Source organism: Myodes glareolus, chromosome X, assembly GCF_982192425.1.
Source record: "Myodes glareolus chromosome X, mMyoGla1.1, whole genome shotgun sequence".
Classification (NCBI taxonomy): domain Eukaryota; kingdom Metazoa; phylum Chordata; class Mammalia; order Rodentia; family Cricetidae; genus Myodes; species Myodes glareolus.
In genome coordinates this window covers 119589311-119614067 of record NC_142053.1, presented here as the reverse complement: position 1 = coordinate 119614067, position 24757 = coordinate 119589311, and the positions used below count along the sequence as shown (strand labels likewise).

General features: G+C 40.8%; 1 protein-coding gene across 2 annotated transcripts in view; it reads left to right on the top strand.

The window, feature by feature from the left end:
• Positions 1–24757, top strand: part of Smpx (small muscle protein X-linked) — a 47943-nt gene that overhangs the window by 5639 nt on the left and 17547 nt on the right. For both annotated transcript variants that reach the window (XM_048440725.2, XM_048440724.2), the window contains exons 3-4: positions 11356–11442; positions 16682–16832. In XM_048440725.2, the coding sequence (XP_048296682.1) occupies positions 11356–11442; positions 16682–16816 (222 nt within the window). In that variant the 3' untranslated portion in view covers positions 16817–16832. The remainder of the gene's footprint in view (positions 1–11355; positions 11443–16681; positions 16833–24757) is intronic.

The window sequence follows — 24757 nt, the reverse complement described above, 5'->3', positions numbered from 1 at the left end:
CATCCCAGTGTCTGGAAACCTGTCACTGAGCAAGCTCAAGGAGGGGCCTGCGCGTGTGGTAAGGATTGCCTTCCACTTGTTGACATCCAACATTCTGGTAGCTCTGTCTAGTGAGTTTTTCATGTATGCTGACAATGTCAGTGGGCGCCGCTTTATTGCCTGGACCTGTGAACCTTGAGCCTTTGAATCTTGTCTTTTACATGGTATTCAAATTGCAGCGTGGACTCTGAAACAGCCCGCAGTCCCGAATCCGTCCTGTGCTGGTGCAGAAACACAGACAAGGGCTTTCTGCCCTTTTACCCCTCTGGACCTCCATTGCCAACCTGTGAAATGGAGCTAATAGTAGTTCTGTTTAGGAATTAACAAACGAGACCCCCAAAAGTATCATAGTCATCTGTCATTGGGAACAGCCCCTACTCTATTTATGATCGCAAGGGGAGTTGGTATCAGAGTTTTGATCACTGCACTGCAAGCTCTTGAAGTGCCAAACAGAAATTTTCCTTTTTATTTTTCAAAACACTATCAAGCTGCTTTCTCATCCCTTCCTTTTAAGCCTGAAAGTGTATTGATTTTTCTTCCTTAGTGCCCTCTGGCTCACACCAATCTCTGCTGAAAATTCACCAGCATTTTATTTACTAAATTTGACCTTGGTGTATTTTAAGGTCTGAAACATTTAAAAAGCTCCTATTGACCCTTTCCAATGGCTGTTATTATGCTGCATTAAGGAAAAACCATCCACTTTACCAACAAGGGCAATCAGTGGTTCCTTATGGATGTGATGTTGTCTCTTTCCATGTATTTGGTATTTCACCGAAAGACCTATTTAATGCACTTTGAAATGAAAGATTTTTTTTGTTGTGGCTAAATAGCGGCGCACTATCTGATATTTTTCTATAATCTTCACATTAACCTTAAACTGGCACATAAAAGCCCAATATGAAAGTGGAGACACAGTAGAAAATGGTTCATAGCAGGAATATTGCATTGTGACTTTTCTCTGGCGCAAACACAAAATCTGACGAGAAAACACTCCGATTGTGTAAATATCATCGGATGCTCTTAAACGGTCTAATCAATACGCTTTAGTCACTTCAATTTTTTTTTAAATTACTTCATTTTTATGTGTGTGGATGCTTTGCCTAGGTGTATGTACGGGCACAACATGTGCCTGTTCCCAGTGCCCACAGAACCCCGAAGAGGGAGTCACATCCACCATGTGAGTACTGGGAATGAAACCTGAGTCTTGTGAAAGAGCAGCCCGTCTATTATAACTTGTTTTTATTATACTCACCTCCAATTCTATTCAAGTGCCATTTTCAGGGGGCATAGTATGCGCCAGGAGGAGGGTGCACAGCACTGGATTGATACCTCATCTCTGTACTTGATAAACTCCTAGCCTGGAGTACTTACTAAGTACATGACTTAAGGCAAATAGTTTATCCTCTTTGTCCCTCATTTTTTCGTGTATCTGTTAATGAAGTGAGTAGCAGGACATGTTTCATAGTGTTTCTGCAAATAGGAAATGAATTTAATATACGTAAATGCTAGGCTAGAATGGTAGTATTACTTAATAAATGGCTGTTACACTTAATAAATGGCTATTACGATCAGTCACCATCATTACTGTCTATTTTTATCAATTACCAAAGTGTATGCCATAGGATACCCTAAGTTTCATGGGATGTTGATAATTTGATTACGCATTTCCATAACTGGCTGGGCAGTGGTGGCGCACGCCTTTAATTCCAGTATTCTGGAGGCAGAGGCAGGCGGATCTCTGAGTTTGAGACCAGCCTGGTCTACAGAGTGAAATTCAGGGCAGCCAGGGCTACACAGAGAAAGCCTTTCTCAAAAAAAACAAACCAAACCAACCAACCAAACAATAAAAGGAGTTTCCATAACTGTTTGGGAAACTTTTTCAGAGTTTATTACTTCTTAACATCATCTAATTCTTCTCATGAAGATAGTGTTCTCTGAGCATTTTCAACTTTTCACTGAGCAATGTTGCAGAACAGTGATTTCTAATGTAAATTTCTAACAACTTAGATTGGGATCTCTATTTCATCTGGGCTGACTGACCTGAGCCACTTCAAACTGCTGCTCATAGGCAGGCGATTTTAAGAGTATGCCAGAAAATATGGAGTCAAGTAGTTACAAACCTCTATAACTTTATGTGTCCTTAGATTACTTTGCCACGAAAATAGGAACAAATGCTACTACATAACAGGACTGTTATAATGAATAAGCTAGATAGTTTATGGCAAATCCACGACTTCTCGTACACACACCCATTTAAAGATGCGTCTTCTGTCTATGCATTGTAAGGAACTCCATTTCCCCCATGTGCCAGAGTAACAGGGAGCTTAAACTTCTGCTCATCCTTACTGAAGGTAGGTTATCTTTCGTGTCAAACATGCCTTTCATGTTTGCTGAAGATGACCCTTGAACTATCCCCCCATTGCATTAAGTCTCAGCTAATGGCATCAAAACATTTTGAAGAAGCCAGTTGACTTTTCCAAAGACTACAGAGAATTCTTTAAGCCACTTGTAAAGTTCTCTATTAGATGTGGACAAAACATTTTCTAGAATGGACCAGATAGCCAGTAAATATATTAGGCTTTGAATTGTTTGGCCGGCTTCAACTGTCATCCCTGCCATTATTCCCTAAAGCAGTCACAGGGCCATAAGTGTCTGAATGTGCCTGTTTCCTGATCCTTGTTTAAAATTGAAGTGGTGGGTTGCATTTGTCCTGTGGATTGCTATTTGACAATCCCATTGTTGATTATAACGGAGCTGCAACCAAGGCGACATCAGCACATTCTGTACACTGGGTCTGTTCCCTTCAGCTGAAGGGCTGTGGCATGACAGGTGGCAGGGAAAGTTAGAACTGCTGAGAAATCTAATGCCATCAGCCATCTGTGCAGTGGCTTTCTCTAATGTGACCAAGTGATACCAACCATTGGCTGCATCTTCTGGCCCTCCTCAGCACACCAATTTTGGGAGTCCTCACTGGCCTCTCCAGGGCTTCGGCTCACACAGAACCAGTCATCTCTGGGTTGACACTGAGCCATTCTTTCTGATATTTGTCCTCTTCCCTGAGATCTAAGTATGTCATGACTGACTAGAAACGTGTCTGCTGCCCTGGTTGTGGCTGCGCTACATGATTTGACTAGAATGGTCCTCATGAGTTGTAACTAGAAGATGGTGTGTTAAATGACCTTTAAGAGCCTGCCCAGCCTCTAATAGCCCGTGAATCTCTTGTGAGTAGCGTTTAGGGCTTAACTTTTGTATGGCAACGGTAGTTGCAGCTGTTCAACAGCTGTGTACCCGCTACAATGCAGTGTAACTTCCATACCTCACCAGTTAGGATTGGAAAAATTAACTGATGTCCCTAGGATTACCTAGGGCTGAGTCACATGACTCAGCCATTCACTGTGATCCTAAGATGCGATGTTCTATGGTCTTATTGCGAATTTTCTCCATCCTTTATATAGATATGAATGACTGTGGATCATTTCAAGGGTAAAACCACAAGTGCCAAGCCCACCTGAGATGTAATACTTTTTCATGGATGACTTATGTTTTTCTCTTAAAGAATTCAATTCCCATTCATAAATGCTGTCTTTTGAATGGAGATGCTGATAGCCACTTAAAAATCATATTAAAAGCAAGTTGGTTTGAAGTGAAAAGCACAAAGCAAAATAATTCCATGATGAATGTGGTCTTGAAATATAAGCAAGTATGGCCGCTGTAATGCCTCTGGCTTAACTGACTTAATCAAGCTTCATGTGATCCTAAATCTAAGTCCTTTATCGCACATTCAAAGGAATGATTGTCTGAGCCCTGCCTTGTTAGGGAGCGTGTGGTACCTTATTATGGAAAAGGTTTCCTTGTTATGCATTCCACATGCAAAATGGGATATTTCTATCCCACACATTTTAGTACTTCTTTATTTTACCCACCCGTTACCATTGCTCTCCTACTCTCCATAGTCCAGGGCATAAAGGCTCCATGGAAGCAGAAGGCAGCTTCTGCCAAAGCAAAGGCTGTGCATGGACAGGTCATGTGGACTGTTTTTCCTGGGCTGGATTTCCAGTTTGAGAAAAGGATTCCAAGTGTATGACAGTCGTTACTACAAAGGAGCAGACTACCAACCTGCATGACCGGCTGGTCAGCTAATCATTGATTAACCTCAAAATCTTAACAGGGACACATACTTTCCTTCATAGTTTCTTTAAGTTTAAAACAAAAGTTGACTTTCCTTTGATGTTTGTTTTACTCTTGAGGCAAGACCTTTTCTTTGTTCCCAGATCTACTGCTTCTTTCTCACATAAACCACTCAGACGCACTGTTTATGATTTCCAATGCTGGTTTCTTTAAAGTGTAGCAAGAGCTTGAATATAGTAGTCTAAGTCTCAAGTGGGTTTGGTGCTACTCCAGCCAACGCTCTCTGATGCTGTGATGAAGGCTCCAACATTGTGACATGAGGCAAGTAGTCATACCCTGACGACAAGGTGTCATGTTTTGAATTTATGAGTGCTCCAGAAGTACAGCCCACTTCCCCAACCACTTCCGCACATTGTCTTCAAAGCTGTACGGTACATTCTTGAAAGCTGCTTTACCATGGATGACGAGATTACAGTTGAGTCATTCAGGAAATTATTGAAGAGAACAAGAAATGCCGAGAACAGAGTGTTTGGGTGGAGCCCTTGCAGAATGAAACAGCATGGGTGAAGAGGGGTGGCTGTGTGGGAGTTTCTCAAAAATGTTGAGTGGGAAAGTTTGGTGCTTTGAATCGATTCCACATTTCAAAAGTTCCTAGGCCTTTATGCATTCTACAGCTTTAGAATTTTATTTTAAAGTGTATTGGCTGTCTTCTCATTGGTCGAGGTGGGTTTCTTCTCTCCTCTTATTTTAGGCATATATATATAATATATTATATATATATATAATTTTCTAGTCTAAAAGCACACTTCTTTCTGCAAATCTTCAGAAAAGATGCCATCAACCTCACAGTATCACGTTGTACCTCATTCACAGAAGGCCAAGGCCCAAGAACAGGACAGAACAGAAAGAAATTCTGAAATATCTAAACCTACAGGATTTCCTGTCTGCCACAGGAGAATGGCATGCAGGAGGCCACTGATACTGGCAGGACGTGCTAGGACATTTGAAAGCAAAAGATAGACTCAGTGAGTGTGGGAGTCCTCGCACACAAACACACAATGTTTAGATAAATCGCAGTAGTTTCTGTCAAAGAGCTAGTGAGTGTGGGACGAGAAAGGAGGCGTGGATAGATCAGTGGCCGTGGAATGACGTTTAGTAGAAATTGCCAGAATCCTGTGGGTAGCAGCTATCAAGATCTAGCCCACTGGGGAAAGAAGATGTCATCCCACTGTAAGCCATATAGTTGTGACTCAGGGGGGAATATTGTTTCCAGAATCCTCCTGGCTCAAAGCCTAGAGCCAAGGAAAGAGAACAATACAAATAATTAAGGGAGTGGTGGAATTAACTTACAGGGAATTCTTTCTACTTTTCTTCACCTGGTGAGATCAAGGGCAGTATTAATTTCACATCAGATAGGTCTTCTATCAGGTAACAGTATCCTGCTCTAGCCAGAATGACCTGTTAGATTTTTTTTTTCCATTCCCAATTTGCAGAATGTAAGCAATTATGTATAGCTTGGGAAGGTGATGACCCAGGTCTGCTGCCTCAGGGGCATATTTCAAGACATGTGAGATGCATAAACTTCAGAGAGGAACAAGAAACAAGAGTAGCAAGCTTGGAGGTGGTGGCACACACCTTTAGTCTCAGCTCTTGGGAGGCAGAGGCAGGGGAATCTCTGAGTTTGAGGCCAGCCTGGTCTACAGAGAAAGTTCCAGCACAGCCAGGACTACACAAGAGAAACTCTGTTTTGAAAAACAAAACAAAACAAACAAACAAAAAAGAAATAAGAGTCGCATTGCAAAAGGAAACAAAAATCCCAAGGACCCTCTTCCTTTGTACTTGGGGAGATTGTATATAAATTCACATCTTAATATTCATTTTAGTTTATTCATGTCAAGTCTTTTCTGTGTTTGTTTGTTCTATTATAAAAGTTATAGCTAGCCAGGTGGTGGTGGTGCATGCCTTTAATTCCAGCACTCGGGATGCAGAGGCAAGTGGATCTCTGAGTTCAAGGCTAGCCTGGTCTACATTGTGAGTTCCAGAACAGTCAGGGCTACACAGAGTAAACCCTGTCTCAAGAAACAAAAAACAAAAGTATAGATTGCAGTGGCAGCATGGGTGTTGGCATCACTGTGGCCCCAGGTGGCACAGGTCGTCTACATCAATGTGCTTCCCCTCCCTGTGGCAGTGTGGCCCACGAATATTAACATGGCTTCAGACTGTATTACAGACCACACATCTTCGGTGACCTTCGGTGGCAGCATGGGTCACAGAAATCAATCCAGACCTGGCCACAGTAAGACTAGAGGTCCATGCTCCTACTGCATCTGGGGTCTGTGGTGATACCCTTGGCCTGTGTTATCTATCACTGAAGGCCAACCAGATGTCCATGATCAATGCTACAGCTTGGAGCCAAATTGATTGTCCATGGTCCCTTGCTGCATCTGAAGGCCTTGTCTGGGTTCGCGGCCCTGGTGCAACCATGAGCCCTGTTTGTAATCTGTGCTGATACCAGAAATGGTGTGGAGGCCATGATTCATGCTTTGGCAATGATATCGATGACTGCAGATGCTCAGATGAGAAAGAAGGACATGGAAGACTTCTGTGACAATCCCTACCTCTACTCGAACCTTCCCTCCACCCACACACACACCAACAAAGGAAATGGTAACATCCTAAATAGGAAGCCATGGAAGAGAACTCGTAAAAACTGTGATAAGAATGCTAGTATTGTCCTCCACAATAGATGGCTTCCAGCGGGTGTGTGGCAGAGGAACAACTCAGTTCTATTTAAGGGGAAGACCACTGAGAGTTTGACCATGGTCCAGTGAGTATATAGCTAACATAAACTGGACTGGACTTTTTTATGCTGGGGGAAGGTCACAAGGGTGGGGGGAGGTATGAGCAGGGAAGTACTGGAAAGCAAGTGTTATGGGGATATATGATGTGAAATCCCCAAAGAATCAATAAAAATCGTATATTGAAGAAAATGAAAAGTTCAAAAAATATAGCTTGTATAATACACAATTTGAATAGCAAACACCACGCCCAATTTGCAGATGGAAGTACTGAGTGATTGAAAAGGTATTTTATTTATATTTAGACATAGAGCAGGGCAGTGAAAAGGCAAGAATATGACCCAATTTTCTGGATGACAGAAATAAAAATGATCTACAGGTCTACATTTCCCCACCAAATTCAAGTTATAAGGATTTTTTTCCTCTGGCTCTAATGTAGCCTATAATTTGTCACTCAGATATCACTGCCCTACAATTATAATAATGAAGCCTCTCTAATTATCTTATTACTAGTGTAGTGCATGACACAGTTGACAAAGCATTCCTCTTACTCCCTTATTGATGCACAGCAATGATTGGACGCTCAACATGGTTTCAGGCTGCTTTCGTTCCCATCAATATTTGCTGTTCTCAAAACCCATTTAGGTTCCCGATTTCTTGAGTGATGCCTTCAAGAAGAAAAAGTGTCATGTCACCGAGTTAATGGCTCATTTTTCAGTGAAGCTTTTGTTTGGCATCTATTCTAGAAGTATGCCTTTTGTGTTCTCCTTTTCAAAGGTCACTCTCGGAGTACGCCTGCGATTTTAGAGCTGGTTAGAGCTAACTTTAGCCAAGGGAAAAGAACTCTTGGGAACCTAGATTGGTACAGCGGAAAGGTTAACTCTAAGAGTTTGCTTTGGCAATCTGGCCTTTGTTTGTTGTACTGTTTATGTGACCTTGATCATAAACTCTAAACTCTTTGAGGTTTAATCTGCTTATCAGTCAAACAAAGATGATGATCTTTTTTTTTTAACAAGAATATCAGCTTTTATTAAATCCTATTATTCCTTCTCTGGCCACTAGAACATTTATTTCTTAAAGAAAGACCAGTTTTATCATCAGCACTATGTTCCATAATTCAAAAAATTATTATATCTATCAAAGATGCACCAGTTCTTTCTTTTGTATTTTATCCATTTAGCCATACAGGATTAATGCAATATTATTTCAAAATAAAAACTAATGATCTTCACAAGGCTGAGTGTTGTGAAGAAAATGTTATGAACCCTCCTTGTCTGCCTGTTTTGCACTTAACTTTTCATTAGGTAATATGTGCTTTAATTTTTCAAAATTAAAATGTAATTACATAATTTTTCTCCTTTCCTCTCCTCTTTCCAGCCTTTGATCCCCCTCAAATCCTTGGCGTTTGTTCTTTAATTGCTGTTGTTGCATATGTATATATATATATATATATATATATGTATATGTATATGTGCATATATATATACACAGCAGCTTGAGTTCAGTTCAGTGTTACTTGTATATATATAATTTCAGGGCTGACCAATTGGTATCACATAACCAGTAGGGGGCTCATTCTTAGGGAAGACTATTTCCCCCAGTCTCAACATTCCTTACTTGCCTTTGTTCTTTGTCTAGGGGTGGGACTCTGAGATTTTCCTTTCAGTATTAGCATGGCTATTGGTGTTGTCCTTGTTTATTTAGGTCTTCTTTAGGCAGCCATATTGCTGAGGTATCCTGGACGAAGCTTCCCTGTCATTTCTAGGAGACACAACCTAACAGCAGATTTCCTGGTTCCTTGACTCTTACAATCTTTCTTTACCCTCCTCTGTGATGTCTGAGCCTTGGGTGCAGGCATCGTATTGCAGGTGTATCCGTAAGAACTGGACACTATGATCTGTTGTCCTCTGCATTTTGACTAGTTGTGGTTTTCTGTAATGGTCTCTATCTGTAGCAAAGAGAAGTTTCTTTGATGAATACTATCTCTTATTTTAGATATCCCTGCATTGTTTTACTTGAAGGGAAGGTTCTATGGTTAGCACGTTTAAAAACCATGAAGGAACCCATTATTTCTACCACAAATGGGGATGCCGAGGCCCAGGACAGCGGTCACTTTTTCAATTAGAAAGAATCTATAGCAACTACCAGCTCTGCTTCACTTTTAGAAACCACCTATGGAAGGGCTACAAGAGGTTCTAGAAATAATCTTCAAATAAGAAAACGTTGTCACCCCATAACATCACCTTGGCATGTTTCCTTTCTGAAAACTACATTTGATTATAGAGCTTGATTAAATGACTTAAAAACCAAATCTTCCAGATACAGGATTTTAACTATTAGGAAGGTATTTCCTATAGATTCATAATAAATGGATTGAATGGGATACTCTAAATAAACTCCTTTTTCAGGAGAAGGGAATTGAGGGCCTTTCTTTTTAGCCCAGGATGGTTCCAAACTTACAATCCTTTTGACTTAGCCACCAAGTGCTAGGATTTCAGGCGTATGCCCCCACACATGGCTCTAACTGAACTTTTAATTAATTAATCCTCTCTCAAATAGTCATTGACTTGACCTTTTTCTTCTTTCATCCAAATTGGAGCGGAGGAAGTAATCTGTTGGTCCAATATAGATCATATTCTCTGAGTCTGTTCACATTGTTTTGGCCTTATTTAAAGCCTCGATGTATGTCATTCAATCTAAATACTGTCAAAGGTGAAATACTGTTCCTTAATTTTATTCAGTTTTGACTCTTTGTGGTGCTGGATCTAATTGAGAGTCTAAAGTGTCCTAAGTGGGTACTCTATCGCTGAGACACATCCATAGTGAATAGCATTAATTTATGTCCTCCTAAGAAATAAAGGAATTGCGCCAATTAAAATTATGAGATGACCTGGAGAGATGATGCCTTCCTGAAATTCCAATTATTGGAGAAGCTGAAGGTGAAGGATCACTTGAGTGTAGGCGTTTGAGGCCAGCCTGGGCAACAGAGTAAAATTATGATCTCTTGAGATTTATCAACTTTTGCTCCATATTTTCCAGGACATAAGATCTATCTTTCACTCCATCTTATGTGTCTCTCTTATGATACATGATGATAAAAAAATACTTCTTGGAATAAAAATGATGTATCGTTCTTGCTATTTGCCGCTAACACTTTGCAATTGGTTTCCTTTCTGTGGGATAAGCATTATTCTAGCATGAGGGAGAGTTTGCAAGCCTGCTCTCCTCGGAGGCAAAATGTAGATCTGCCATACCGTGTGAACAATGACACTGGCTATGTCCTCTGTTATAGGTTAATCATTACCCTGGCAAGAGAGCCTATACCAGCTGGCTCCAAAAGATTTTCTTCATTTCATTTGGTGTGGTACCCAAATCATCCACTGCGTCAAAAGTTAGCAAAAAACCATTTTGCTTCTTTTGCTTAGGCATCATTTTCACGCATATCAAAATAAAATTTAACCTTTTAAAGCCCATATATCCAATTACTTCTAAGGCAACATTTTATCTTCAGTGGAAAAGTGCATTCTAGTTTTTAAAACTGTTTAAAACATGTTTCATTTGAGTGATGTCACTGTTTGAAAACATTTTTTGGTATGTATTAAATATTTTCACCTTTTGATGTCTGGAGAAATACGGGTAAAATTTGAATTTACATATTATCTTCTCAAGTTCAAATTACTGTGTCAACATATTCTTACATATTTTAGTGTTTGAAGTATTTCATGTTTACAAGAAGGTATTTTATGCTTGCCACTGAAGGAGATTAGTATTTTATTTTAATAAAGGATAATAGTTGATTTCTTTATTTAAAAAAGGAAATTGATTTTATAGCTCTGTCCTTTTCCTTTACTGTCCCACACACGATAGTGTTTGGGGAGAAGATAGAAGAACATCAACTCAGAGGTCTGAGGTGCTGCCAGAACGGTGTCAGGATGCTACAGGAAGGAGGTGGAGCCTTAGGAAATGTGAAAGCATCCTCATCACTGTACATATAAAGGAAACTGATGAAGAACTAAATGTGCTATAGCTTCTGTGGATGCTCTTTGCCCCTTTCCTATCATTATGTGCAAATTCCTCATCACCGAAAGGGGAGAATAATATGTGCCACAGGAGGGCAACGACCAGAACAGACTGTCTTCAAAAATTCTTCCATCCAATAAGGAATTATCAAATCACTGCAGAGATATAAGGATGAATACAGAAATATGTAATAAAAGGAAGGGAAATTTTCGGCTGCATATTTTTGCGCTGTTGTTGCAGCAATTTTCCTTAGATAAAAAGCACTGAGGATGTACTTTTCAGAAGCGTTTTCCTCACAATGATTGCTGTCTTAGAATGTCATTGCAATTTCTTCCTATTCTTAAGCGAAATTTCCCATTTTCTTTTTTAGGCAAATATCAATATTCCAATGGGAGCCTTCCGACCAGGAGCTGGTCAGCCCCCCAGAAGGAAAGAGTGTACTCCTGAAGCAGAGGAGGTGAGGAAGATAGCTAACAGAGATAAGCAAGGTCTGGTTCTTCCAGAGGCGAAATTTCTCAGTTAGCAGGGACATTCTGGGCCTCCCTTCCGTTTCAGCCAGTGTTAAAGTGTCTGACAAAGTCGCTTGAAGATGCCAAGCTGGACTTCCAGTTGCTGACTGATTTTGTATACAGGTGCCTCGGGCTTAGCGCTCGTCACTTGCTTGATAAGTTTTTACTCAGGGTCTGTGATTAAACGGAGCAGGCTGTGTGTGGTGTGGCTTCTGATGGGAGATTAACCTCAGTGAGAGCCCAGTAAGAAAGCGCATTAAGTTACTTTCAAGTTCAGTCATCTTGATCTTTCTTTGAAAAGAAGGCTTTCCACGGGAGTCTGTCTAGTCTTCCTTCTTGTATTTCCCTTTTCTCTACTCCCTGCCCAATTCAGATATTATGCAATAGAGACGAAAATGAATAAAGGCAACAAGCAGAAACAAGTGCCCTCCTGAGGGAGGTGGGATTAAAGGTTTAGATAATTTCATTAGTAGAAAAATCAGGGCATTTTAAAGGGTAAGGATTTTTATGGCTTTTATATCTGGCCCACTGCCTCAAACTTTCCTAAAATGACCTTGGTCTTGGATCTCACCTTTTTACCTGTGCATTTTCCTGATCATGATCATACCTCCTCGGCTTTAGCCTCTGATCAAGAGGTTTATTTATTTATTTTTTGCTGTGGGGTTTTTTTTTTTTTTTGAGTAACTCTTATGTCTGGGACTTGGGTCAAGTATACGAGTTTGTGTTAGTCAAACAGGGTCTCCTCCAACAGAGGGTTGCTGTCAGGAAGGAATGAGAGAAATAATGGACACAGTATAATCTGGTAGGTATTTAATAAGTAAGTAGTTCTTTAGAAATTGCCATGGTTATCCAATGTTAATGAAAGACTCCAGAGCTCCTGCTCTGCAGCTTTTAAGAGCGAGGCATGGGGAGTTTAAATGGACGGCCATGGCACTCTGCCCTCGCCTCCATTAATTTGCTATTGTAAATTTTTTCTTCCTCACCTTTTAAGCTCTCTGTCACTATGACAACAGATAGTCAGAAGGTAGCTTGATCCTTTTCTCTGTGAAACTGGCTGATATCACAGCTGAGCGGGGCTCAGGTCTTCTCCATCTGTGGGGCAGGCAGCCTTGGGTTCTTCCCTGCACAACATGAACACCTCACTTAGGACGCTAGGGAAGCACTTGCCTATCAGTATGTTCTTGTTCCTAATTTGATGGTGTGGACACACTGTATAAAACTACCAAGGGCCTACACCATTTGGTTTGTGATAATATGCTTTCTAACCACTCATGTGTTCAAATGGCCAGTTGATATTCCTCACAGGGTAGAGAGAATAAGATATTCTCAGAGATCCTGAGACTGTAGAGGTGGTCTATGCTCTGTGACACTCCTAGTTCTTGGGGTTCAATGGGTATAGCAGAGAGCTAACTCTGTTCCTTATCCAATACAAGCAGGGACTCTTAGGGCTTGTGGAGTTTGAGGGAAGAAGTGACATCATGGCTCAAATTCTGACTTGGGCTTCAGAATAATTTTCCCGGAGAAACTTTGCAAGAGTCTTTGGGTATTTTGTCGTAGCTACAAGATGCATTAAATAGGATTTCTGTGGATTGGCTTGAGGCCCCAGCTACGTTCAGTGAGGAACTTGAATGTGAATTCACAATTCCTCCCATATCCACATTTGTTAGTGTACTCTGGATTTGCAAACTAAGAAATGCTTACAGTCATAGACTGAGGATTTGTTGCTGAGCTCCATGCTAACAGAATCGTAGTATAATGTGTGATTTGTAGCACACCATCAGCAACCAGAACAGCTCACCTCCATCCTAGCCAGTTAGAACCCCAGGTAAACTCAGAAGGTACTTGGATTTTGACATCCTCTAAGAAGTGAGCAAAGGGTTGCATCCCATCAAAAACCAGACCCGGAGTCATTGGCTCTCTGATAAGGTCTCTTGTGTACCTGTGGCTTCTGACCAGCCCTTTGTTTTGCCTACAAACATGGATTGCACCTTCCAAACTTGGCTTGGTAGACAGAAGCATGCACGGGGTCCCAGGGGTCTTCTGTCCAAATCCTTTTGCACAAGAAAAGCAGTTGCTTGTTTTAAGTAATCCGAAGGTACTGGTGAGCTATTTTTAAGTCTCCCAATCACTCTTCAACTAAAATATCATTATTCTCATTATGCTACACATTGGGACTTTCTTTTCAATATTTCCTTTTCATCTTGTCCCTTCCCAAGATGCAAACATATTATTTAATTCTAGCCCTGTCACTTACGAGTTCTGAGGCTTTGAGCAATTTTTTATTTTCCATACCTCAGTCTCAGTGGTGAGGTAGGGATAAAAGCAGATGTGTAGAGTGGTGTGAGAATTAAATAATTTAGCACATGCACTTAGAACAGCTAGCAGTGTTTGCTGATAGCAGTGAGTTTTTAGTTTTGAACTTGAATTATTAAGTCAAACTCTATAGCCTCAGTAAGAGCCTGGGGGAAAACTCAGTAGGGCATCTGGTAGTAAAGAATGGCAGGGATGGGGCAGCTTGGAAAGGCTTCACCATGCTGCAGCATTTGGCAAATCCTCTGTGATTCTCAAGGCAGACACTTCCCTTCACAGAGCTCTCACTCAAGTGGGGGAATGTCGCTGGGGTTGGTAAGGTTTCCCTCATACTCGCTTCAGCTGTATGGAAGAATAAATAGCCTCTAGCTGTCTGCTGGCTTGAGATATCTGTGGAAAGGGTTATCCTCCATGATTCAAGTAGAATCCTCTTTATTCGTGCTGTAGTTTACTGTAATTCTTATAATAAATTCACAGAAGTAGAGGGATATGATTTCCATTATGTTTTTAAAAGGTGGTAGAACTTCAATATAAAAATGTGTTCTGAACAATATCATACTATCGCATTCTTAATCATGACAATCTCCATTATATGCCACCTCACTAAATCAAATGTCAAGACTTATCTTAATAAAAAATGAAAAAAACCCAGTCCATTGAGGTCTTAATAATGTAAGAAAGATGCCTAGCATTAAATATTTCTTTATTAATCTGTGTAAGTTCACCTTATAAATCCGCCCCAGACACATAAGCATAGCTATTGGCTGTATGTGTTAAATGTGCCAACAATGGAGAGGACTCATCTGGGAACTTAGCAGAAGGATCTGGAAACATTTTTCTCTTTGTGCTTCTTTAAGATCTACCCACCTCCAACCGTGGGAGCATTTCTCAGCACTGAAGCATTTTTCATTTCACTGCTACACATATTTAAGAAGAAGCAACACTTTATAGCCTTGTTAAAAATCCCTTCCCGAACGCCCAGCAAAGAACATTCTGGAATACCTGGTTCTTCAAGTGGGTGTTTTACAGTTTTAATGACCTTTTGTGTATCAACACTTGTAAGTGATGGATGTGTTTGTGTGGAGAACGGAAACCAGGCTTACGTCTCTGTGCCTGGACCGACAGAAACATTATCTCCCAGGGATTTGCAACAGATACATTCTCATTGAGTTACTTTATCATTTCGTGGGGGTGACACATTAGCTGTTTAATCAGCACTGTACCAACTGCACAGAAAATAACTACAGGAAGTCCTGTTAGCCCTTACAAGAGGAATAACACCTCAGTCTTTTATGCCTACTCATCCTCCCCAATAAACAATTTAAAAACATATCTATGAGGGACACATCTACTTAGTGATTTGTCAGACAGAGTTCATGGAAGCTTGGACATTCTTCCTCTAGGTTCTAACCCATGTGAGAAGGAGACACAGGCAGGCACCAGATCTGGACTAAAAGAATTATCTTTAACACTGTCTCCGTGGGAGGCAAATGTGCAGTTTCTTATCCTTGACATGCATGCCTGCAGTGCGCGCATGCACACACACACACACACACACACACACACACACACACACACACACACTCGGTTTACCCAGTTCTTGGCTGAGCAGATGGAGCTATGGACAGTTCTGCACTGGGAACTATATTAGTTCGAGTCCTCTAAAAAATAGACATTTAAGGTACAAAGTATTTATTAGGGGAAACACTTGTATGGAAAGATGGGTGAGAGCTACAGGAGAGTTGCTGAGGCCTAGATGCAGGGGAAGAAGACAGAAGGGCTTGTTGGGAGAAATACAGACCTCAGTGTGGCTCGAAGCCCAACTCTCCCACCTAAATTTCTCCTGGGTGGAGTTCCTGTCTGCCGGGTATCACTTTAGGAATGCTGCTGCGCTCAGTCATTTGTTCCCAGCAGATCTGGCAAATGTGACCTCTGCATGGTGATGGATGGATTTTAGTGACAAGGAGTTAGGGCAGTCACTCAGTTACCCCTGAAGTAATCTGATCCAAGGGATGATACCTTGGCTGTTAGGGTGATCAAATGTTCTCCAATATCTTCCTTTCAGGCAAATAGGAAGAACAGGCTAGCATGTAGTTTTCTTCTCTCGTAACTAGATGGAGCTACACACAGTAGCTGATCGGAATGCTTTCTAGTCCTTTTCTGTATGTGCTAGGTGCACGCACATAGAGGTGTAGGTTGATTATGGGATAAACCAGTTAAATAAAAATCATCCAGTATACATTCGAGCCTCTGTGCTCAGGTACTCCAGGAGCCGCACACAAACAGAAAAGGCTGTGTGTCCCTCCCTAGAGCTGAGATTCCTTTGATGATATGGAATTGAAACTACTCAAAGCAGCAGGCAAAGGTTGGCCTCTGACCTTCCCTCCCATATTCAAAGATGTTTTCCTTCCTTATGTCCTTCTGAGCTGGTTTCCTAAGGGAACCATAGGACAAAAGGCTGACAGCCACCATACTCTGAGCAAATTTTTGCAGACTCTGGGACTAATTGGGGCTAACTGTGCACTGACATTTTACAGATTTCTGCCTTCAGGTGTCTGAGGATGGTATGATACTAAATCAGAGTCGCTAGCCCCTTCTAACTGCTGGCAGTGTTTATTAGTTACCGGACATTCAATTGTTGCTTAATGTGTCCTAAGACATGTGGAAAGTACTTTTCCCCTTACATTATTTTACAGTCCTGTACAAATTGCAGGGAATTTTGCTGAAACTCTAAAGCTATCTGAACAATAGGTACAGAAGAAAGTCCTGATGCTAGAGTCACACTCTGACGTTTTCTTTTGATATTTGTTTTCCTTCTCTATGCCATGAGCCAGAGAGATGAAATATCCTGGTTTTTGGTTTCTTTCCTTTTTTCAGGGGGCTCCTCCCACTTCGGAGGAAGAGAAGAAGCCAATTCCTGGAGCAAAGAAACTCCCAGGACCTGCTGTCAACCTATCGGAGATCCAGAATATTAAAAGTGAACTGAAATATGTCCCCAAAACGGAACAGTAGTTCAAAGGGGGAAAAGGTGAGTGGAGAACCAGTCTCTTGGTCTGGAAATGACCATTATCAAGAGGAGGAGGCTCCACCAGGAGCATTCAATGGAGACAGCATTTTGTGTGTGGTTTGCAGGGAAAACCAAACCTTCGGGTTTGTCTTATTTCATAACTGCTTGGAGAACTAGTGACGCAGTTGGCCCGTTGGTCCCTTTCTGAGCATTCTTCTAGTTAGGGAAGGTTGAAGTTAGGTGAGGACAGGTCGTGGCACATGTATTTCCCTATTATACACCATAAAGAACAATAAACTATTGCTTTGGCAAGAGGATCTGACAAACAGGTAGCTGTGCAGATTTGGAAGTGAGAGGAGGCAACACTCTGTGCATTCGGGCCTCAAGAAAGAAAGAGAATGAGAGAGAGAGAGAGAGAGAGAGAGAGAGAGAGAGGAAGAAAGAAAGAAAAGAAAGAAAGAGAGAGAGAGAGAGAGAAAGAAAGAAAGAAAGAAAGAAAGAAAGAAAGAAAGAAAGAAAGGAAAAGAAATCACCAGAATATGTGCAAGTCAGACCAAGAAGCCCTGGGTCTGATGTAAAAAGAGTAGGTGTGGGTGTAGATGGAAAAAGAGTAGGTTCAAAACTGTGCAGGCTGCTCCAACAAGGCATTTAAAATACTTATTTTCATTTTAATTGTTCAGTAACGATCCCCTTGTAAGAACTCAACCAACTGTCTGTCTGCAGATCTGGCTCCTATTAACTGGAATAGAAAATTCTGCCAACAGACAGAGCATGGGTTCACCAAGTCATGGCTCTTTCTCCTAGGAGAAGCTAGGAGCAAATCTGTTCGTTACCAGCATTACTAAACTCCACCAAGCACGACCTTCTTCATCTCTTAAACACAAGTCTGGAGGAAAATCTACATGGGAACATGCAATAGGCATTTTGTCTCATTGTTTGTCCATTCATTCATTTGTCCATCCCTTTAATCAAGACTTATGGATGGCAGTAATATTCGGCACTTGCCACTGTGTGAAGAACATTATATCCACTTTTTTCCCCCCAAGACAGGGTCTTAATTCATAGCTGAAGTTGGGCTGTAACTCTCTGCAACCTAGGCTAGCCCCAAACTCATGGCAATCCTCCTACCTCAGTCTCTCTAGTACTGGAATTAGAGGCATGGGCCACTATGCTTGGCTCATATGTTTTTATAAGCTTCATAATACTGAATTATCACCTTCAATTTTCTTTTTGAGACAGGGTTTCTCTGTGTAACAGCCCTAGCTGTCCTGGGACTAGCTCTTGTAGAACAGGCTGGCCTCAAACTCACAAAGATGCGCTTACCTCTGCCTCCCGAGTGCTGGGATTAAAGGTGTGCACCACCACTGCCCAGCTGACCTTCATTCATGGAGTGAGTCCTAGGGAGACTGATTCTGCCAGTTATCTACTTGTTACACTGCTTCAAGTCCCACATCTCACCACACCATACAAATTGATTGCACACACTGTCCTCGCACTGGAGTTGAATATATTGACTTTATAGATAGCACTAACAGGACGTTTGTGAGGCAGTCCAGTGGGTTGTACTGATGTCATTTAAGGCAAACTTATATAGACCTTCTAAAGATATTTTCAAACTAGCTTGGCCAAAATGATTTCCTAAAGGAAGAAAGGAGTTGGCCACTCAGCCTCTATCCATCCCCTCCTCTCCTCTCCTCTTTTTTTTTTTTTTTGTCAGATTCTCACTATATTGCTTTGGTTGGCCTCAAACTCACTATCCTCACGCCTCTTTGTATTAAGTGCTGGGATAGGAGAAATATACCATGATGCTCATCTTAGAATCTGTTTTGAGTTAAAGTAAAATGACAACATGTAGTGTTTTAGCCCAATTACAAAATGGAAGGAAGGGGTAAAAATGAAAGAGATTATATTCCATGGTCACAGTATAAAGCTCAGGGACTTGGATGGGAACAAAACTACCTGAGTGGGAATTAATCTGGCAGAAAACTGCAACTTGCTAGTGATAAAATAGTAGAACAAACTAACGACTGAGTATCATGCTCAATTCTGTTTGAGTTGCCAAACTGACATGAAATCTTCAAATAAGTTTTTGAGCAAACTGTAGAATTTCTTGCTGAGAAGGACCAGAGAAGGGATATGAACTTTTTGTAATATTTTCTATTATCATCCAACCAAAACTGTTTAAACATGAATATCTGTCTCTCTGTCTCTGTCTCTCTCTATTATGTGCGTGTGCATGCGCGCGCGCGTGTGTGTGTGTGTGTGTGTGTGTGTGTGTGTGTTAGGACCAAACAGTTCCTTTAAGGCAGTACTGCAAAAACTTTTAGAACAGAACAAAAGAAGACTCTACAACTTGTCTATAATATCTCTTATTTTCCCAGTGGTAAAAGAGCTCACTGCTAACAAAACATTAGAGAGGAACAATGGAAATATTAAGGTGGAAATACTACAGCAATTACAAGAAGAGAAATGATTAAGAGGGGTAAACTTTAAGAATTCTACAACTATGCAAATGAACAAGATAGCAGCAATTGAAAACACTGGGACTGATGAAGCTCTGGAGAGAAAACCTTATTCTGAGATCGAAGGCATTCTGCTACTTAGTGGTGAACATGGCAGCCTTGCCACAGGCTTTGTGGCAGGCAGATTTCACACATTATTATACATATTAAGCTAGGGACTCTGGGAAATTTTTGTAGTTTATCTATTTTTGGGGGGGAGTTTTGGGACAGGGTTTTTTCAGTGTAGCTGTGGAACTTGTTCTGGAACTAGCTTTTGTAGACCAGACTGGCCTCGAACATACAGAGATCTGCCTGTCTCTGCCTCCCAAGTGCTGGGATTAAACACATTACTGCAGCATTGCCAGGCTATGAAGTGTTGTCATTCATCCGTGCTGAATCAAGCCAGAACCCATTACTCTCACATAACTGTGCTATGTCATCTATTATATAACCTTTCTCCATTCCACCTTCCTCCTACTCTCCCTAATCTCTGGCAACCATTATTCTATGATCAAGTTCTATGAAACAAATATTTCCACATAAGAGTAAGAACCATATCCTTGCTTTTAAAACACTTAACATAAAGTCCTTCATCTCCGTCCATATTGCTTTAAATCACATAGATTTTCACTTTTTATGGCCAAATACTATTCCACTGTGTATATATGTCACATTTTCTTTGTATATCCATTCATCACTACACACGTCATTTCATTTTAAAAATGTAAACTCGGGGCTGGAGAGATGGCTCAGTAGTTAAGAGCATTTGCTCTTCCTGCCTAAGACCTTGGTTCAACTCCCGACACCTACACAGCAGCTCACAGTGGTCCGCAATTCCAGTTCCAGGGGCGGCCCTCTTCTGCCCTCTTTCTTGGGCATGTGTATGGTGCACATATGTACATGCAGGCAAAACATTTATAAAATAAAAATAAATCTTTTTAAAAATGAAAACTTTTTGTAATTGTTAGTAATTCACTTCACAGATTTTGGTAATATATATGAAAGTTATTTTTTGCAGAATTAATCCCATTTGTAATTACCAATTAAGGAAGACACTTTCAGTTTTACTAATGCAAATATGTGTGTGTGTGTGTGTGTGTGTGTGTGTGTGTGTGTGTGTGTGTGTTTTGAGAAGGGTTTCTCTTTAGCTTGGACCTTGTCCTGGAACTAGCTTTTGTAGACCAGGCTGGCCTGAAACTCACAGAGATCCGCCTGCCTCTGCCTCCCGAGTTCTGGTATTAAAGGAGTGCGCCACCACTGCCCGACTGCAAATGTAGTCACTATGTACATATATAACAAAATATATAAAATCAAAGAAAAATTAATTTTAAGCAACTTGTTAGCTTTAGTTTTAAAAGCACATTTATGTCTAGATAAGACATATTTGCCAACCAGCCATCGAGCGATATGTCATCTCCCGAAAAGGAGAACATAAGGTACTCATTACTCTTAAATGTTCAACATTCTGTATCACTGTCACTCCTGTTTATTCAAGTGCTAATTGTGAGAGTGTTGACAGGAGGGGAAATTGATGGACCCACATACATGATAAGAAGTACACTTAGCACTTAACAACAGACCCCCAAGATGGATGGAGCCAAAGCTGACAGAATTGAGTAGAGCAACAGACATTTAATAAACATAATAACTGAGGACTTAAATTTCCCATGTGCATTAATAGGTGGGAATGGTAACTCATGTCTATAATCCCAGCATTAAGGAAGCCGAGGAAGGGAGATTGCCATGAATTCAAAGCCAGTGTGGACTACACAGTGAGCTCCAGGCCAGCTTCAGAGTAAAACCCTGCCTCAAAGAAATCCTCCTTTTAGTAAAAGAGTAAAAGGAAATAGAAGATGGGGACAGCAAAAGAAACCAACTAAACTTTATAGGAACACATAGAGCACTCTACTGAACAAGTAAAGAGTATATATCCTTCTCGAGTACACAAGGAACATTGTCTACCATGTCCTTTTTGTTGAACATAAAACTAGTCTTAATAAATGAAGGATTGAAGCCATTCATGATTGATCAAATTACTTAAAATTATGCCTCAATAATAGTCAAGTTTAGAAATTCACAAAATTGTGGCACTCTAAAACATATTTCAAAATAACTAATGGATCAACAAAAATATCACAAAAGAAATGAGAAGCCTTTTTAGACTAAAGGAAAATATCTGCAACTTACTGCAAAGTCTGGGATTCAGTGAAATCAGAGCTTACAGAGAGAGCTTCCATGTAGACATGGTTAAAAACGAAGGTCTTACATCAACAACCAAATCAATAATATCTCTGTATTTGGAAAATGTGATTAATATAAATTTGTGAATGGAAACAAGCCTGTCAAATGCAAAGAATAATAGGTTAAAAAATCTATGTAGACCCTAAAACAAAGCCTGGTGGCTCATGCCTATAATATCAACACTAGGGAGATTGTGAGACAGAATTATTGTGATCTCCAGGTTACCTTGGGCTAAAGACTGTGAGTCTGCCTTAAAACCCAGAACAAGCAACCAAATTAAAAAAAAAAGCAAACATCTCCCAAGAACTTACAGAAATAATAGAATCTGGGGAGTAAAAGGTAATTGCATAAAACAATGGCCCCTCTTAGTATGATACTTGGATCTCTTTCCTCTCGCTCTCCACATGTAAATAGGGAGTACTTTATAGCCAAGTTGCTAACAATATGGTCATAAAGATGTGGTCTTATTTCCTTCTACCTTTGCAATGTTGAGGTAAATGCCTCTTTTGTTAATTGTATAATAAGTGGAAACCAGTATACCCTGCATGTGGTAGCTTTGAAGCATAGGGGCTGCTGCTAGAGAAGTATATATAAGCGCAATGCCTGAACTAGGCAATGACTCATGCAGCAAGAACGGGTTCTTTCAGCCTCCTTTTCCTGACATGCCATCATTCATCCCTTTTCTAGCTTTGCATATTGCTTTTCCCACCATACAGTTTATCATAAGAGTGATTGTTTTCATGTTGCTTTGCAGCCTCCAGGACTAACATGATTCATTTTTCATAGTCTGACTTATCATGATTTCAGAACCTAGTCCTTCTGCCAGAAAACAGGGGACTGATTTATTGATTTATGTAGAACTGTATGTTAAAAAAAGGGAAAACAAAACCTAAAAGCTTCCCTTAATGTCGTCTCTGTAGTTTGCTGGGCATTTTTTTTTCTTTTTTGTCCTCAATTTTGATGTCTTCTCTGCTTTGACCCAATTACATAGTCTCTATTCTATCTCTCTAAAGGAAATGGCTGGAGAAGTTTTTTTTTTAACTCTTTAGTGAAGCTGCCTCTCTTTTGATTTATAATTCTCCTTTTGCTACTCTTCATTTGGAGAAGGAGAGTTTCCTCAGAGGTCCCGAACCACATCAGAATTTCATTCATTTGTTTTGTTGTCTCGCAAAACTTTTGTGCTAGGACCTGTCTACAACCTGCATAGAAACCGTTGCCTCAGGACCAGAGTCTGTAGATCTGTGTAAGCTGGCATATAACTTTTCCTGGGCCAAAGGGCAATCAGTATTGTAGAATGCTTGTCTCCGTCCTAGGTTGTGCTTTACAACCTAGGATACAGGAGTGGTGTGTGTGTGTGTGTGTGTGTGTGTGTGTGTGTGTGTGTGTGTGTGTGTGTGTGTATGTTTTGTGGGTGGTCCTTTAGGGGTCATTTGGTAATATCTGGACATACTGATGTGCAGGGTGGGGAGGAAGACAAGGATGTTGTTAAACATCCCATAATGTCCAGAACAGTCCCTACAACAAAGAATTATCCAGCCTCAAATGTCAGTAGTGCTTGCAAAGAATAAACCCAATTTTCTACTTGAGAGGTTAATGTCACAGCCAGCAAACTTCCCATTCAAAGCAGTCTTTTCAATGTATTTTATAAAAATTAGGATGACAATAAAAAAGAGTACAGGAATTAACTACCTAATATGTATAGTTTTAAACATAATTAGATTTGTGGAAATAAGACACTTAGATATACTTTTTTTAACCCATCAGTAAATTAGATATTTATAATATATTTAGGAATTAAATATTTATAATATATGTAATATACCCACCTGGGTTATAGTATTTATGTCAGCAATTCTCCAAACTTTTTAAAAATCAATGTTAAGTATTAGTAACAAATATCTGTAGTCAATAGCAGCATTATGGTTTCCTCATCACCAGGAGCAGTCCCGTTTATTATATGCTTGGGAATGGCTGATGAAGCATCCTGTGTCTCACACATGCATTTTATTTACCTCTTGTCTTGACTGCAAGGGATGGCCAGTTTATTTGTGCAGAGTCAAAACTCAGGTTATTCAGTTGTACTAGAGTCACCCAGCTTGTAAGTCATGCCAGCATCTGCTATACTCTCCACCCAGTCCTTTGCATCATGGCCACCAGCTGCATTCTGGGAAAAAGTGTCCTTCTAGTCAGCTATAGTTCTTTTGAATATTTTACTATGCCAGCTCAGAGTGAAATGAGCAAAGGCTACACGACAGCAGAACTGCTCCCTCCCACCAAGAGGGTACTGAGCCCCAACTCTCATACTAGCTTATTTGTTTCTTCGCTTGTCTGTTCACCCATTCATTCATTCAATCAGTCAGCGCGCAGTAACTGTAAAGGATTCCCTGGGCTCAGAGACCATCGGGTACTGGGGGTCAGAGCATGTAGCCTGGTTTACTGGTTAATAGGTGAAAAGTTGCATGGCAGCACAGAGAATTTGCTCTCCCTTAAAGGTCTTAGGAAAAGGAAATGTAATGTCAGTGCCTCTAAAACATGAGAGAAAGCAGGAAAGAAAGAGAGGAGACTGGAAAATAAAGAAAGCGAAGGAAAGGAAGTGCAGGGAGAGGAGAAGAGACAGAGCAGTATAAGATTATGACCACGGGGACATGGTGTGGTCCCTGACTAGGCTCAACACAGCTGCTGAGGAGAAAATCCCGACCTCTGCAGTGCCGGCCTTTACTCCCAGTATAAGCAAGGGCTTGTCAGGCGGGGGCTGTGTTGTTCTCAACTGTAGCTGTCTTCCAGCCATGAAGCCTTTTCTCTCATCCCCTCTCACGCTGTGTGCAGCCCACGCAGAAGACTAGGAAAGTGAATTCTGGGCTGTCTAATCAGCCTTGGCTGCATCGTGACAACGCTGCTCGTTTCAACTCCCCGCACGTGCTGTGGCGGTTGAGAAGGAGAATTCACGAGGAGCAAAGCAAGACCTGTAGATTGACTTATGCTCCCTTGCCAGTGTCCCCTGCCTGTGAACCCCTCAGTCCACATGCTCTGGTTTATAGCTTTATGCAGATGGTGAGGTGGTAGCTGGTTTAATCCCAGGCGGGGATGGTCAATTGGCTTCCCACTGAGTGAATTTTCTATTAAGCAGTCGACAAATTAGAGTTTCTTTCATCTAGGCAGGTGGCACCGAGGCAGTTCAGAACAATTCCTCTTGACTGCTAAAAA